We start from the raw sequence: 17740 nt of genomic DNA, 5'->3' as shown, positions 1-17740 counted from the left end.
GTCCCAGGGTAGTTATGAATACTGTTTCCTTTCACTCTCAGTGGCATGCCTGTTTGGATAAGTCTTATGTTCACCTTGATCACAAAGAGATGCTCTTGGCTTTCCTTTCTTTCATCAAGGACTTCAGGGGAAGAAAAGAAAACTTTTCCAGTTCATAGAGATCCTGCCGTATTTAACCCTTGACATGCTTGCTGCAGCACAGAGCTTACACCATCTACTCTCAGATTCATAGCCTGCAAGATCATCATCAACAGATAGAAAAGACTTTTTCTTTCCTCTTCCCAATATTAGGGTTTTTTAAAAAAAAAAAAAACATTTATTTTATTTGTTTATTTGAAAGGCAGAGAAAGATAAATGGATGATAGATCTGGGCCAGGTTGAAGCCAGGAGCCAAGAACTCCATCGGGGTCTCCCACATGGGTATGAAACCCCAGCTGTCATCCACTGCTTTCCCAGGCACATTAGCAGGGAGCCGGATCAGAAGTGGAGCAGCTGGGACTTGAACCAGTGCTCCAATATAGGATACCAGGGTCACAAGCAGCAGCTCAACCTGCAGCGCCACAGTGCCAGCCCCTCAGTACTGAGTTTTGGAGTCATTATTCAGAATAACATTTTGTGATTTTGGGTTTGTTTGTTTATTTTTAGTACCTAACACTTAGCTGATTTCCTTATCCTGTGGACCTATCTGGCAGAACCCCCCTCAGGCCCTTTCAGAGAGGGGCAGCCTGGGGATTGTTTTCCCCCACACAGTTGTAGGCAGCCACTTGCTGGCTTTCCTGTTTCAAGGTTTTTTTTGTTTTTTTCTTCTTCTTCTTCAGTATTGCAGTGTTTGTGCCACTCTGAGCTTCTACAATAGGAAAATTTTTACATTAGATAAGATTGCCACATACGCATTTCAGCTCACTGGCTCTCTTCTCTGCTTTCTCTTCCACTTTTTATCTTTAAAAGGGCCCCAAGCCCAGCACCGAAGCTGCCTCTGACGATGTCCTGCAGCTCCCCATCCTGAGACCAAGAATGCCTCTTGCAGTCCCCCGAAGGGCAGGGCTGCTCCCACACCAGGGGCCAGTGCTGTAATTCTAGTCATTCAGTAGTGTGTGTGTGTGTGTGTGTGTGTGAGAGAGAGAGAGTCCATCTGTGTCCCTTCCTCTCTGTCTCTCTCATGTTTTTCTCAATCACCAGAGTTTACTGAGCTTAGATCTTGCAATAGCATCCTTCCAGACCCCACAGAATATTGACGTCAGGGATAAAACGTACATCGGAGGACACTGGCATTTAGACATGATGTGAATATGGAGAAATGCAAGGCCTTGTTTATTTTGATGTCTTAACAATGAAGGAGGTTGTAGAATGTTGAAATCTATCTGAAAGGGAGAACCAATTAAAAATTATCAGAAACACCAAACCAGATTGAATAGTACTTATTTGGGGGAGGGGGTGGTACCATTTGAAGAATATAGACTAACAGAGGAGGGGGAGATAATACTTTGAACAACGGGAGTTGATCAAATACTAGGAGCTTGGAGAGCACCACTCCGTCTTTGATCCTCAGGTTGCCTGGCACAGCACGCGGCTTGTGGGCAAGGCGACCTCTGACCGCTGGTCTTTAATGCTTGCTGTGTGTGCTGTCAGCGGCAGGTTTGCCCCCACAGCTCCCTGTTACATGTCCTCTTGGATCTTCTCTCATAGTGAGAAGGCTGTGCAGCCATTCCCTGCTGTGTCCACTGCGGCAAACAAATGGTGGCTTCCTAAAGGGTCTGAATCTCAGGAACTTCTTGACTGGCTTGAGCTCTGCTTCCCAAAAATGCCCTGTAACAAGTCCTGGATTTGCAGCTGTGTTCTGCCGCCTACTACGTTTAGGTTGTTGCTTGGCCAAGGATGATAGATGTGAATGAGAAACGTCTTCAAATCTCCTGCCTTCTCCATCACTCACCCCTCTCCAGGAAAATGAACAGTCAGCATTTCAGACTGCATTCTGTTGCCAACATAGTTGAAGAAGGTCTTTGTGCTCCTGGGAGTAACAACCAATTCAGCGCTACTTAGCATTTTAACCTGTGACCTATAGAATTTGAATCCTGGATGCAGCCAGGAAGACCACAAACTTGTGTCCTAGTTCCTTTAGAGTGTGCCTGTAGATTCCCTGCTGCAATGAAGAATGCTCTCGGAGTTTAATTATTAGGAAGGAGGAAAGCTGATGATGTTTTAAATTATTTATGTGGGAGACAGACAGATACGGAAATACATCACGTGTGTAACCACGAAAGTTTTCCTGTTACTGAGTGAATGATTCAGTACACCAGGCAACTTGGCTTTGTTGGTAAAAATCACGTAAATGTGGACAACATGGTGATGCAAAGGAGGCAAATGAATGGAAGGCATACTCAATTCATAAATCCTGGTGTTTCAAAAATTAGCGTGTTTGTGATAAATTGGGGAACTGGATGTCTGTATTTTAGTTAGGGTTGTGTTTTTGTCCGTTTTTTGTTGGAACAGGGAGGTCCTCCAGGAAGCAATGAGCATGTTACTCCACCAGACAGCCAGCAGGTGGCAACATGAGGCAGAACCGTGCATTTTTTTTTCTGCCTTGCCTGGCTGGCAGATGGCCTGCTTCTCAGAATAAACCAGGATCAGATCCGGAATACCAGCACCATGCAGAATCTTATTATTTGTGACTGACACTATTAGCGCTGTGCTCAGAACCACGTTTCAGCCTAGCTAGGGGGAGTTGCTCCGTCCTATTGAAACTGCCCAGCGCTCTCCCGCTTCTGCTGTCTGATGCTGCCTTCCTTCTGCAACCTGAAATCGCTAGGAAACAAAGCATCACCCCAGAGTTGCGTCATACGGGACTTTCAACCCAAATTACAGCCATCCCGGCCAATGATGCTTTTTTCCTAGCAATTTTTTCCTGCTGAATTAGTCTCATTTCATACATCTTTTCCTTCTCTGTTCCCACTCCTTGCAACAAAAACTGTGCACGATAAAATCCCAAATCTTAAAAATTGGATCTATTCCATGATTGAGAGCTAAGCCTAGCTTCAATGTAATGGTTAAGCAAACATGACACAGGATAACTCAGTCCTAATAATTGAAAATTGCCTGGCAATGTCTTCAGGATTCTTGATTGAGCAGATAAATCAATTATCTTATTAATTGAATCTTTGAAGTCATTTTAAGTGATCCTTGTGGGCCGTACTTGAAAGGGATGCATGTGCATACGCATGTGCTTTGCCAGTAAGTTAGTCTAGATTCATGTCCTGGGGTCCATCGACAACTGAAATGAGAAAAATACGCCAAGTCAGCCTTTGTTTAGCACAAAGCCATAGGCAGTTTCCCCCCATGATTTCACTGCTGTGTAAAAAACCCAAAACTTTTTGTTTTTTTTTAAGTAATAGTTTTACGTTTTTAACCTAGAGTGTAAAAAGCTATGCAAATTTGAAAGATGGAGAGCTTGAAAAAAAAAAGGCATAGTTAATTTAATGGTAAATATATCTCTATTGACTTCGTTTATCATGTTTGATCTGATAGTAAAAGAACCACCCAGATGGTCCTTTCATGTTCCCTTCAGTATGAAGATTTTGTGAAACATCTTTGAGAGAGGAGTAGGTGGTGTGTGTAGGAAAAAATAAATGTGCTATTTTGGCTTCTAGGGACGAGGGGAGGGGCCCAATTATTTTTAGAATATGTTCTTGTTGCACACAGTTTAAGAAGAAATAGAAGAGTGTGTTTTAATGTCAGTGAATCCTTCAGGGGGATGAAGTCTACAGAAACACATCTTTCAAATTCTTGTCACCGTAATCCCGGAGTGTACCCTTGTAATTAAAGTGTGTGCACGTGTGTCACCCCACACAGATGTGGAGGAGGGGCTTGTGAAAGCCAGCACATATGAGCAAAGTTGCTTGGATTAAAAATAGGCTTTCATCCACTCTTGACGAGAAAGGGCTGCCAAGTTTAGTATTTCTTAGTCTGAGGGGGAGCTATGGAGAAAATGCAGTTGAAATGCTTAAAAGAAGAAGAAACAGTGAAGTCAGGGGGAAAAAATAATTGAATCCACTGTTAATGGAATAGCAAGGGATTAACCGGGTAAGCTAACTGGAATGTTTTTCCCCAAAGACTAAAAACAGATACGAACTCAGAGCAGAACATCTTAGTGGGAACACTCTGTCTTGATTTTTCCTCCTTAAGGATTAAATAATTTTAATCAAATTTTCTTGTGACACAAACTGTGTAAACAGTGCACCTGCCTACAATGCAGAATGAGCTCTGAGGAATACCTTGCCATAGGAAACTCTTCCTCCTTTTAGATTACACTAAAGAGTTGGTTAAGTCTGTCAGACCTCATTCACATTCCATTCCTTACCTAGCATGGAAGCAGTCGGGTGCTCAAGAATTTTTAATAAAAATTGTCGCTCATTCAGACTTGAGTCACTGAGATGATGTAATTAACAACTCACAACAGTACATTAAGAGGGCTAATTCTACAGGGTTTAAGTGATGTTAGAAATCCAAGATGCCGCTGGAGGTTACATCCTGATAAACCCATTCTAAATGGAAAATGGATCTCCTGCACCTGACCTACAGAACATGGCTTAGCAGCACTGTGCATGGGAGAACATGAGTGTTCGGTGATTGCAGGGTTTACTGAGAGCTGTGGTGACCGCCACAACCCAGTATCATGAGAGTATGTTGTACCATATATCACTAGCCCGGGAAAAGAATAAAATTCAAAGTATAGACTTGCTTTGGCACCACCATAAAGTTGAACACTATTAAATCCAGCCCATCCTAGGGGGAGATCATCTGTATCCTCTCGCAGTTGTCCTCAGGCTTGACTCTTCTGCAGCTTAAGAAAATATATTTACTTATTTAAGACAGTCAGAGAAAGTTCCCATCACCTGCTGGGTTACTCCCCAAATGCTAACACTGGAAGCCAGGAACTCAATGCAGGTCTCCCATGTGGGTGGCAGGGACCCAAGTACTTGATAGAAATGTTGGTCTGTTTTTCAGTCTCTTGGAGAGGCCTCAGAAGTTGGCAGGTGTTCCCAGAGGGTCCGGAAGGGGAGCCAGGTGGGAGTGCAGCTCTGGTCAGGGCATGTGGGCAGGCTGCCCCACCTCTCTGCGTCTGAGCAGCAAGGTTACTGGAGAGGGTGTGAGACTCAGGAGCACGTGGGCTGGTGTCGCGCGTGCCACAGACACGATGCCTGCTGTAATGAATGTGCCACTGTTGTGAATTAGTGGCTGTGAGGAGAGAAGGCAGGTTGGAGTTAGGAAGCAGGCTCTTTGATCTGAAGTGGAGGGGTTGACGCCTGCCTGTTTGACGTTGAAGACACCTCCTATCTAGCTGTAAAATAAACTATTCAAACTTGGGAGGTAAGACATTGAACAGGTCCACATATCTGGCATTTCCAGCTCGCTCGCTCGCTCACTCTCCCACTCGCTCGCTCTCTCTCCCACGTGGAAGCTCCTGAAGTTCCTCCGAAAATCTAACTGTTCCAGAACCTACCATAGCTATTGGATGTGGTGTTGTTCTGCTCGTTTTTATCTGATTGCTGTGTCTCTGGCCTGCAGATGGGCTGGTGTGTGGCAGTTTTCCACCAGGGTCCTCTGCATAACTGCTCGAAAGGTGGTAGAAAAGCCAACACAAGGGACAAATGTAAGAACTTCTTGTCCCTGGTAGTAGCACATCCGAACTCAGGACTGGGATGGGGAGGAAAGCCTTTGACCCCAGTTCGTGCGCAGCCCAGCACTAACTTTGCTTTCTTCTTCAGGACCTACAAATAGAACGGGAGAGAAGCTGCTACAACATCTCTGGTGGCTGCACAGCCCTCATTGTGGTTTGCCTCCTGGGAAAACTGTATGTGGCAAATGCAGGGGACAGCAGGTAAGCGAAGTAACTATCTAATCCTTCCAAATTTCTCATGCCTTGTGATACTGTTTGTCTTGAAAAATTAAATGACTGGAAATGAAATAACTGGGCTTGGGACTGGGTAGTGAGACTCATAAGCCTTCCACTTCCTAATCATGTGTGTTAAAGAGCAATCAGGTTGGTATGAAAGGAAAGGGCGATCCTTGGATTGCCTGTAGTAGCAGTCCTGCTCAGCTGTGCCTGTGGTTCATCACCCTTCAGATGTGTTTTGGCTTCAGAAACTGTTTTCCCATGGAAACTTATCAGACAGTGCTGAGAGGAGAGGAAAGGGATTGGAGTGAAGTGGATGGTAGGGGGAGGGGGAACGTGGGAGCCCCTCCCCTGTGGGTTCCACTTCCACGCCGTGGCTTTGCACTGTCTCCTGCCAGCAGCCTGGAGACTTTGCCTGCTGTACACACACCCTTGTGGAGGCTGCAATTGCATCTCTTCCTGATTCAGCTGAAGGGAATTTTGGCCAAGAGAGCATGGTTAACTCTCAATTTATCCAACATTATCAGCGAATAAGATAAGCGTGTTTCGCATTTCTTTTAAATAACTGGTGCTTTTTCGCGTTCAGTGTGAGGAATGTTTAATCACAGATGTTATGAAAAATATTCTAATTTTTCTAATATGTCTAATATTCTAATATTACATCTTGGCCTCTTTTATAATAAAATATGCAGCTATATAGCTGGTCCTTTTAAAAAAGATTATTTTAAATGCAGAACAACAGAGAGGAGCAAGGAGGGAGAAATCTATCCACTGGTTCACTCCCCAGTTGGCCACAACAGCCAGAGCTGGACCAGGCTGAAGCCAGGAGCCAGGATCTGCATCCATGTGGCAGGGACCCAAGAACTTGGGCCATCTTCCACTGCTTTCCCAGGCACATTAGCAGGGAACTGTAGCAGAAGCTGAGCAGCTAGGTCTCAAACCAGCACTCTGATATGGATATGGGCACCGAAAGTAGCAGCTTAACCTGCTGCAGCCAAACTCCTGTCACTCACTGGGAGCTTTTCTTAAAGACCGACTCCTTATTCCGTAAATAACAGGTCCTGGGCTCTACGCACCAACAGGTCCTCCACATTCTCGGAGGATGAATGATTTTCCTGTGAAGGTTATGTTCCAAGGATTCTCTCGTTCTTCCTGGTCCCATACCCCTTGTCAGCATCCCCACTCACTCTGGCCCTCCTGGAGGACCAGGTCCTGCAAGGCAGTCCCAACCTCTCCTGACTGCACCTGCGCTTACAGAGCAGGAGACCCGAGCCTAGGGAGCTCTCCCTTCCTCCCTGGAAGGCAGTCTTTCCCCACCTTTCCTGCTGAATATCCCAGGGAACGAAGGCAGGCCAGCTGCTAGGACAGCAATCTGGGAAAGGGGGTTGCAGATTGGTGTTTTTTAATGGCCAGTTTATTTTAAAAGTATGAGATAGGACTTCAGAATGTTTGTGGAAAATGGAATTAAAAGAGTTTGGGTATAAAAAATTTTTGAAATGCATGCATTTTTTTATAATAACTATTTTCCATGAACTTTTTGAAGGAGCCTCATGTATGGATGTCCTGTTTTACTCTATAAGAGCTCTGGACTTTAAAAAATGTCTCTGTGTGTGTGTGTGTGTGTGTATTTGAGATGCAGATAGAGTTCCCATCCACTGTCTCACTCTCCAAATGCCCACAACAGCCAGGGCTGGGAACACAGAGTCTGAGTCTCCCACGTGGGTGGCAGGGACCCAGGTACTTGAGCTGTCTCCTCTGCCTTCCCAGGGTGTGCATTAGCAGGAAGCTGAAATAGAGAGCAAAGCCAGGCCTTGGCCCAGGCGCCCCAGATAGCTCTAGTTTTGATGTTAAATTTTGCCGGGTAACTGGAAGTATGTGCAGATGCTCTGTTTATCCCGCAGCTTCTGTTCCCCAGTGTCAAGGCAGCAGCGTTCTGAGGGAAGACAGGCTCCACCTCGGGTGGGGCAGCTGGGAGTGAAGGAGTGGAGGGATCCAGCCAGGAATGCTGAGGTTCCTGGGGAAGGCGTAGGCCTCCCCGGGGCATGCAGGGATCAGGGCAGGAGATGCTACAGCTGGGCAGCAGCTAAGGGAGTGAAAGGAGGAGATTCCTGGGCTTGACTCTTTGTCCCCCCCCATCACCTGCCTGGGCTTCCTGGAAGCCAGCCGGGCAGAGAGGCCCATCTGTACCCCCAGAAAAGCAGCCAGCCCATCCGCTGCTCCTTTCCTCCCTGCCTGCCCCTGGGGTTGAGCAGTTTTAAGACAGGAATCCTCAGTCCTTGGGGCTTTTGGAAACACACACTGAGGGGCCCACTTCTGATCTTGAACTTCACAGGAGATGGGCCCCTGAGGAGGTGATTGCTTTCTAAAGTAAGACCAAGTTGGTGGTTCAGCTCCGGTGCCCACACTCACCTTTTGCCTTTGTGTCTGGTGCTGTGGTCTTTAAGGTGAGTTTGCATTCCTAGCCCATTGAATGACTGAGTGCCTGCCCCCTCGGAGATGGGCTCACTCACCACTCCCAAGGGAAGTACCTGTCACCAGCTGTCCTCAGCCTCAGAAGTCAGCTCAACTGCTGTGCCCAGAATATCTTTGCGTTAGGTTGCCCTTCTAGCTTAACCTCTCCCCAAATGCCTTTTCCTCACTTTTAAAAAATTATTTTGTAATTTATTTAATTTAACAGAGTATTTGTGAGTGAATGCTCCCTCCTCGCATCTGGTGGTTTACTCACCAAATGCCCACAACAGCCTGGGCCGGGCAGACCAAAGCCAGGACCTGGGAACTCAGTCTGGGTCTCCCAGCTGAGCCATCACCTGCTGCCTCCCATTGGTTGCATTGGCAGGAAGCTGGTATGGGGAGTCAGAGGCAGGTCTTGAACCCAGGTACTCTGACATGGGGCACAGACATCCTGATCTGTCTCTAAACAGCTACGCCAAACATCTACTCCTTTTCTCATTTTTAAACAGTTTCCTTCAAAGCTCTGAGCTCCTTACTGGCCAGGGCTTCTCATCGTGCTTCCCAGCACGTCTGCTCCCTGACCAAGGACCTGCCTGTCCCAGGCGTTCGTCTTCTGGGCTCTTGCCCATTTTTCTCTCTGTGGCTGCCAATTTCCAGAGCAAACCTCACTGCCCTGATCCGTGAAGACAGTGGGTTTGGACCAGATCATCTTTAACATTTCTGGTGTCTTGAAGGCCATCCAGGGAGGAGCGACACTTTGGAAACTAAAGTGTCCTAAAGATTGAGCTTCAGAGCACACATTTCTTAGAGTCAGTCTTTGACGTTATAAATGAGGGCTCTGTACTTCTAAGTGTTGGGTAAAATATATTTTACATGTTATTTCCAATATTTTGAAAAGTCTGACTGGTACTTTTATCTTGAATAAAGTAGGAAGCACCCAAAATGTAACAATCCCATAGTCAAACAGCACCTCTCAAATCTAGGAAGCTTAATTACATTTTGAAGTGTTCAGACCCCAGGGCCCAGATGTGAACTTGGGATCTTCGAGGTGATTGGTTGAGTTTGCTGTTTACACATGGGACACAGTTCACATAGAAACTGGAGACCAGGCAAGCGTGGCGGTGTGGCAGGTTGAGGTGCCTCATAGGACGCCTGTGTCCCGTATCCGCGTGCTTGGTTAGAGTCACAGCTGCTCTGCACTTCCAGTCCAGCTTCCTGCTAATGCACCTGGGAGGCAGTGGATGATAGCCCGAAAACTTGAGTTTCTGCCAGCCTTGAGGGAGATCCAGATGGAGTTCCTGGCTCCTGGATTTAGCCCCGCCTACCCTCAGCTGTTGCAGTCATTTGGGGCGAGACCAGTAGATGGAAGATCAATGTCTCTGCCTCTCTCTCTCACTCTGCCTTTCAAATAATTAAAATATTAAAAAAAAAAAACCACTAAGGCCAGTATGAATAGACAATTACACTATCCCAAGAGTCACTTATAGGACACATACCCATTACAGTGCTATTTGGGGCTCTTTATTTATTTATTTTTAACTTTTATTTAATGAATATAAATTTCCAAAGTACGACTTATGGATTACAATGGCTTCCCCCCCATAACGTCCCTCCCACCCACAACCCTCCCCTTTCCCACTCCCTCTCTATTTGGGGCTCTTTATAACTGGTAGATTCTTACATAGAATTATTGCCCAGCTTGTATGATATCTATATAGGTATTTGGGTTCAGTTCTTCCCAAGAAATAACCACTAAGTGAACTTTGTTTACACCTATAGAAGTCCCTCGATCATTATCACTTAGGGACAAGCAGTGAGGAATCAGAGGACTCGGTTTCAAGCACTGATTGGCGCTGACCGACTCTGGCAGTAGAGGCCTGGTTAAGTGTTCGTTTTTCTTCTGTACTGCTAGACGTTAGCTGGTGTTTGTTTAAATCTTGATAGTTTTAAGAGTGAAGATGACTCTGTGTTGCGTGTGCATTATCTGAAAGCTTTGCTTTGGTTTGACTTGGAAGCTCCATTGTCCTGGGTCTGTTGTCTAAGCCATGCAGCTGTGTATGGTCAGATTTCCCGTCAGGCCTATGTGTGCATAGGGGTGGGGGAAGGTTGTCTTCAGGAAAAGCTGCCTGATGCTGTTTGTGGCTCATGGGTGTTTGAGGCAGTGGCTGTCCTCCACGTGGAGTGGTCCACACAGATGCAGGCAACCGACCCATGGTGGCCTGGTCCACAGCTGGGGACAGACCTGCCCTTCTCTGCTCCGCTGAGCTAACCTGCCGTGGAGACACATGCAGTAACCGCTCAGTGCACGCCAGTTGTTTTATTGTTCCCAGGCAAAGGCAGCCAACACAACACCTAGAATCATGAGCACTAGGAAAGAAGCAGATGGTGGGCGGATTTTTCACTTCAAGCAAAAATGAACCAGTAGCATGCAAATGACATGCAAAACAATATGCAAATATCACCCTAGTGTCTGAGTCATTAGCTCCTTAGGGCCAAGAGTGAGTCCTTGGTTTAGGAAGGTGCTTGACTGGATTTTAGAAGACAGTTTCAGTTTATTTCTAGAGAACTAAGGCACTGAGAAAGCCAAGCCATCACCACTTATTTCAAGCAGAATCTAAAGGTTTATCAGCTTAAACTAGGAGAGAACCCATTTAGGTGAAAGAAAACCCTTTCAGATTTGTTAAATTCTTAATTCCAGTCTTGGCAAGACTTACAACAGCAGCTGCAATAAGCCAGCTAAGAAGTGCTAGGCACAATGAGAAGTCTTCAAAATGTTTATGTAAAATGCATATTATGAAAAAACTATGCACAAATTTCAAACAAAAATTTGCACCAAAATAACCTTACCTTTCAATTCCATTTTCTATAAACTTTTGGAAGTACCCTCATAGTAAATACTGTTATATTAAAAACAGATGCTCGTTTTCAGTTCTCTGAGTAACCAGGTGAGAAGTAGGCATGGTTAATATCAGACAGATATAATTTGTGAAAATAAGTGGAGCCACAGGGAGGTGAAGCAGTTTGCCCAGGGCCCCAGAGCTGCCATGGAGCCCGAGTGGGAGGCACCCCACAGAGTCAGCAGTCTCTGCACTGTGCCCTGTGGTTCCCTCATGTGCTCGTACAACTCCCAAGGGCTTCTCTTTTCCCACTTTAACATCTGTGCATCAGGAACTCCCAGTTAACATTTTTTCCTTCCTGTATGTGTATAAAATAAGCTGCACAGCCTAGCATCAGTGGCCTCTTAGATTTCACCTAGAATGGGTTCTGGGGCATAGGTGAGTGGAGGGGGCTACATTTAGAGGCTGTGTTATTTTAGTTTCTCATTTATTTGTTAAGCAGAGAGATGGGGTTGGGGGTGGGGGTGGAGATGTCCCATCTGCTAGTTCCCTTCCCCAAATGCCAGACCATACCAAAGTCAGAGCCAGGAATTCAATCCAGGTCTCTCACTGAGTGGCAAGAACTCAGCCACTTGAGCCATCACCTGCTGCTTCCCGGGGTGCACATTAGCAGGAAGCTAGAATCAAGAGTGGAGCCAGGGATGTCCTAAACAGCACTCTGGCCTCAGAATCAGCCCTAAAGGCATTCAGAGATGGCTGAAAAGCCCATGAGAGTATTTCAGGCATGGAAAGCCAAGACACTCTGGCAAAAAAACAAACAAACAAACAAACAAACAAACAAAACCTAAATGAAAGATCTCCGCGAGTGAGATCCCAGTGGAAAGAACAGGCCATCAACGAAGGAGGTACCTTTCTCTGAAGGGAGGAGGGAACTTCCACTTTGACTATGACCTTGTCTAAATAAGATGAGAGTCGGTGAACTCAAAAGGCTTCCATAGTCTTGGAAACTCATGACTGGTGCATAGGGAGATTACTGATGCCATAAACAGGAGTGTCAATTTGTAAAGTCAACAACAGGAGTCACTGTGCACTTACTCCTCATGTAGGATCTCTGTCCTTAATGTGCTGTACATTGTGATTTAATGCTATAACTAGTACTCAAACAGTATTTTTTACTTTGTGTTTCTGTATGGGAGCAAACTGTTGAAATCTTTACTTAATATATACTAAACTGATCTTCTGTCTATAAAGAGAATTGAAAATGAATCTTGATGTGAATGGAAGGGGAGAGGGAGTGGGAAAGCGGAGGGTTGCGGGTGGGAGGGAAATTATGGGGGGGGGGGCACTGTAATCCATAAGCTGTACTTTGGAAATTTATATTCATTAAATAAAAGGTAAAAAAAAAAAAAAATAAAAGAGTGGAGCCAGGACTTGAAGAGTGGAGCCAGGCCCTCTGATATGGGATGCAGGCGTCCCCAGCGGTGTCTTTACCTCCATGCAAAACACCCATCCTTGCAGACTATTTCAGATGCAATTGAGTGTGGTGTGGTCCAGTTCATTCATTTGTAACATAGAAAAAGATATCTTCTCGAAATGATGGCTGCTGACTCCTCCCAAAGCCACCAAAGGCCTGAGACCATTTCCGATGTTGTGTCTTGGTTTTGATGGTAATCTGTTGAAAGTACCATGAGTAGTTTTGGGATCTTCTAGATGACTGTCCTGCAGACGATTACTGCCACAAATTCAGACCTCCATTTGGCTGTGTTTATGATTTCATTGGAAACAAGTGTCTCAAGACTCTGGGGAACACAGGGTCATCCTCCTGAGCTTGAAGGTCTTCCTGGGAGAAGGTGAGGAAGAGCGAGGATGTTCCCTGATTCTCTCTGTGCAATAGGCACGAATGGGTGTGTTCCTGCATCGTTTGTAAATGAAGCCAGGAAGTCCAGCCGGGATGGTTTGCTTTCATTTCGCTTTCACTTTTAGTTTTCCTGAGTTACTCATTTAAGTTAAAGCTTTCTATGTTAGTTCAGAGGTGAATTCCTTTGGCAAGTCTGAATTTTCTTGAGGATAAGAGTTAGGTGTTAAACAAGACTTACATTTCCAAATTCAAAACCAATTACACATCTGTGGTGTCTCCTCTCTCAGGCTTCTTCCTTTTGCTAGGGAAAGATAATGAAACGTTATATAACCGCCTGCCACCCAAGGGAACAGAAGGAACTATTCATCCCTTTTATGTCCAAGGATTTCACCAATGGCCAGAACCTTCCAGAAGCTCCTTGTTGCTAACAAGAAGCCATCCCTGCACACCTGCCAGCATGCTGCTGCCTGCTAGTAGCCTTCCTCTGAGTTCAGCAATACACGCGATTGTCCTCCACTGACTCCATTAAATTCACTACGCCTTTCACTTTCTTGGACACAGATTTGAAAAGTGGCTCTAATTGGCCAGCATTTTCCACTACAGAACTTAAGTTGGCCTTTTTTTGCATGACCATTCCCCGCTACCACCACTACTGCTTTGTTTTAGTATATGTTTTCCATAATCCCTTAGCTGCACCCATCACCTGCAGGAGAAATTAGCAGAGAGAAAATAACACTATCAAAAGGTCACAGATACATTCAGAGATGCGAAGACCAAGTAACAGCTCAGACAATCTGCTTTTCCTGTCAAGCCGCTTATGCCTACACAGACGCAGAAAGGCCCTTCTCTGTGGACTTCTATGTCTCCTCCCCAACATCCCTTGCTCTAAACCAGTGGGTCTCAAAGTGTAGTCCCAAACCAGCAGTTGCATCACCCAAGCACTCATTAAAAGAGCAAACTTTGTGGCTGCAAGGTAGACTTACTGGGTCAGAAATCCAGGAGGGGGCCCAGCAGTCTGAGTTGTAGCACAGGATTCTGATGCGTCCTCAAGGTGGAGGATCACTGCCCTAAGTCTGTGCCAGCAAAGGGTTAATACATCCTCAGGTCAAACAGGAGAGCGGTCCCCAGCTGAGGGCTGCACCCAGGGCTAGCTGCTCCAGCCCGCATTCCCCCTTGTGCTATGTGCTGCAGCTCGCTGGGGGGGAGGTGGCCCCCCTGCACACTTTTCCAGTGGCTGCACATTTATTTCTGCAGCTTGGTGTACTGGAACATGGGCCCCTTTCCTCTGGAAAGCGGGAGGTGGGGTGAGAATTTGTTCCGTGATCCAGCTCCCTATCTCAGTGTCCACGTCCTGCTGTGGAGTTCTGAGGGCTCCTCCCTCCCTGCACCAGACCGTAATTCCCTCATCTGGAATGTGTCAGACGTGTCCTTGTGTGCACTTGGGGTCTCATGTTGCTGGGGCCCTGGGAAAGGAGCCCTGGTTTCTCCATCCCGACCAAGTTATGCTTTTAACAACTTCCCTTTCCTGTTAGCCCGCTGAGAGGCTGAGCTGGAAAATCTCGTGGTGTTTGAAGAAATGGAATATTTGCACTTAGAAATGGTGGTGTGCAATTACTGTGGTCAAGGTAGTGACCTTGTCTGTCCCTGGCTGCTGGGATCCGATAGAACAGCGGATCAGTGTCAGGAGGGAACTTTCCAGTGGAAAACCCCAGGGCTCGATCTTTATCCCGCGCCAAGTTCAGGCTTTTCAGAACCTGGTTGTCTAATTTGCAGATGATGTGAAAGCAAGCAAGATGGACCAGCAAGGTTCAGAACGCTCTCTAGCACTTGGGAATATGGGGCTAGACCTAAGCAGATGGAACTTAAACCAAGGGAAAGGACTCTCTGAATCTTAGGTGTGAAAATGATCCTAAGTAGAAAAACCTAGCAGGGTGAGGGAGACAGAGTTTATCACCTCACTTTTTTAAAAACATTTATTTCTTTGAAAGGCAGCATTACAGAGAGAGAGAGGTAGAGAAGGGAGGGAGAGAGAGGTCTCCCACCCACTCATTCACTTCCCAGATGGCTGCATGGCTGGAGCTGGGCTGATTGGAAGCCAGGAGCTATGAGCTTCTTCTGGGTCTCCCACGTGAGTGCAGGGGCCCAAGGACTTGAGCCATCTCCCATAGCTTTCCCAGGCCACTGGCAGGGAGCTGGATAGGAAGTGGAGCAGCTGGGACCCGAACTTATTCCCATCTGGGATGCCTGTGCAGCAGGCAGAGGCTTAACATACTTTGTCATAGCTCTGGCCCCCTGACATTTTTTTGAAAAGTGTGTTTAGTAGGCAGTAGCTTACTCTGGTCAGTAACGGGGTATAGACCCCAGAACCGAATGTTATCATAGGCTGCAGTGCTGGAGACATGAGGCAGGTGGTAGCCAGTGCTTTTTATTGGCTGGCTTGGTGTCGAGCGCTGTTTTCATGTACATGAATAACCTCACACCAGTACTATCATCAGTCTCACTTTACCCGTGAAGCTCCTCTTGAGGTGACACAATTCAGCATGTGTGTGCATGGACAGGAAACTTCAAGGGAGAGACTGGCAGAGTGCAGACATGTAGAACCACGTTTGAAGGGATAAGGAAAGCTCCAAGGAGCTAGAGTTTGCTCAGCCACGTGAAGTGATGACTTCTGTTGATACCGAACAGATCTTTGGGAGTTTGTGAGGAGTTGGGGGAGAGGTCATATCCCTCAGCCTGGGATGGAGCTGGCAGCCACAGAGAGGCAGAGTTGTGGTTAAGAACAGGGACCCTAGACTCAGACTGTCTGGGTTGAATCCTGGCTCTGCTACTTCATTTTTTTGTAATGCTTATTTGCTCATTTTTGTATGTTTAAAAGTTTGTGATGGAGATCAAAAGATAGAGATCTTCCATCTGCTGGTTCACTCCCCAAATTCCCACAACACCCAGGACTGGGCCAAACTGAAGCCAGGAGCCCAGAGCTAAATCCGGGTCTTTCATGAGGGTGGCAGGGACCCCATGGAACTATCCCTTCTCCCTCTTGGGCTGTGCATCGTCAGCGGGAAACTAGAATAGAGAACAGAGCCAGGACACAAACCCAGACACTCCAGTATGGGACTGGGTGTTTCAAGCTGCAGCTTAGTCACAATGCCACAATGCCTGCCCGATCTACTGTGTCAGTTTTGTATGACCCTGGGCCAGTCTCCGACTTCCAGTGCAAATTTGTCCCTTGCGAGTAGAGGGGATTAGAGTACTTCATTCCCAGCTGAGGACAAGAGGAGCCGATGTGTGGAAAGCCCGTAGCCTGGGGCCAGGCTCATGGAAACTGCCCAGTAAGGTTGACTACTCTCAGTGTTGTATCCATCAGCAGAGCTCCCGAGAGATGGGGCAAAGCTGCCAAGGGGAGTAGCAGGGCTTGACCATAATGAAGATATGTGTCCATCAACTGTGCTACTGCCAGCAAGAATGTTGCAGCAACTAATTGGATTTTTTTGAGATCTTCATCAAGCACTGTGTTTCTCTAACTTTGAAAATCTTGAAAAACTATCACGACTATTTTCATTTTTGCTTCTTTCTTGTAAGAGTTTAATGATCTCAAGATTTGTGTAAGGAAAGGGAACAGGTGTCTCTGCTGTGTGACAGTCTGTCAGCCAGGCTAGGTGGCGAAACATCAGCCCCCCAAGTTCACTGGCCTAGAGAGAAATGGTGCCTTTGTCCCCTGCCAGCAGCTCAGGGGCCTGGGTTGAAGGAAACTGTCATTTTAAACATTTGGCTTCCTAGAGCTGGGACATCTCCATCCAGTGGGAGGGAAGGGGACAAGAATATGGCAAAGCACTCAAGGGTTTTGTGGACCAGCCTTGGCAGAGGTACATATTACCTGTGCATGTATCCCATTACCTAGATTCCAACTAGCAAGGAAGAGGGCCTGGAAATATAGTTCAAGTGGTATACCCAGGCCTAAGGAATTGATTTTGGTGGACAATTAGCAGTTTGGGCCAACTGCTAGTATAGAAAATGGAATTCATGTTAGTTTTAGTTAGTCTTCACTTAATTTTGAGACATTTTTGGATTGTTCTAATGAAACTGCAACTCAGATGTTACTCTTTCTTCTTAAAGCCAAAAAAAAAAAAAATCAGTGGCTTCCTTTGTTACTTCAATTTTCTACTGTAAGCTTTAGAATAGGCACAGTAGGTTCAACTTCAGCTGTCAGAGGTGGCAAAGAAAGAGTTGACCATGATCCCCTTTTGCTTTGGAAAGAGCACATATGGGTCCTGAAAAAGCTTACAAGTGAACAGCATACTAAGTGTGTGTCTCTAGAAATTCTTCACAGCAAGCCACACTCCGTTCACGCAGCAGAAGAAAGGTTACACTAACCAGGTGGGGGGGACCAGACTGTTGTTTTAACAGTTTCTCTCCTTTTGAGATTATTTTTAAGTTGTCATAATTGTAGAGATCTTTAAATGATATGCTAGTTGACTTTAATGGTTTAATCTCTTATCTACCCTCAAATTGCAGTTCTTCTGTATGATTTTAATTTCCTGCCTTTGATGTCATCCTTAATAGAGTTGAAATATGAGTGGATCATTTGTAAATAGGCCTGAGTGCATCTTGAGTTTACTTATGTTAAACTTGACAGTTCTTCGTACATTTATTCTGTATAGTCAGAGCCCCAGTGTGAAGCTGTAAGCTAAGTAAACTGTGATGGTA

General features: G+C 46.0%; 1 protein-coding gene across 2 annotated transcripts in view; it reads left to right on the top strand.

Moving 5' to 3' along the window:
• PPM1H (protein phosphatase, Mg2+/Mn2+ dependent 1H) overlaps nucleotides 1-17740 on the top strand; it is a 301454-nt gene that overhangs the window by 143243 nt on the left and 140471 nt on the right. For both annotated transcript variants that reach the window (XM_002711306.5, XM_051846392.2), the window contains exon 4: nucleotides 5763-5875. In XM_002711306.5, coding sequence (XP_002711352.2) covers nucleotides 5763-5875 — 113 coding nt within the window. The remainder of the gene's footprint in view (nucleotides 1-5762; nucleotides 5876-17740) is intronic.

Source organism: Oryctolagus cuniculus, chromosome 11 (assembly GCF_964237555.1).
Source record: "Oryctolagus cuniculus chromosome 11, mOryCun1.1, whole genome shotgun sequence".
In the NCBI taxonomy this organism is placed as follows: Eukaryota; Metazoa; Chordata; class Mammalia; order Lagomorpha; family Leporidae; genus Oryctolagus; species Oryctolagus cuniculus.
This window is presented reverse-complemented; position numbering and strand designations above follow the sequence as displayed.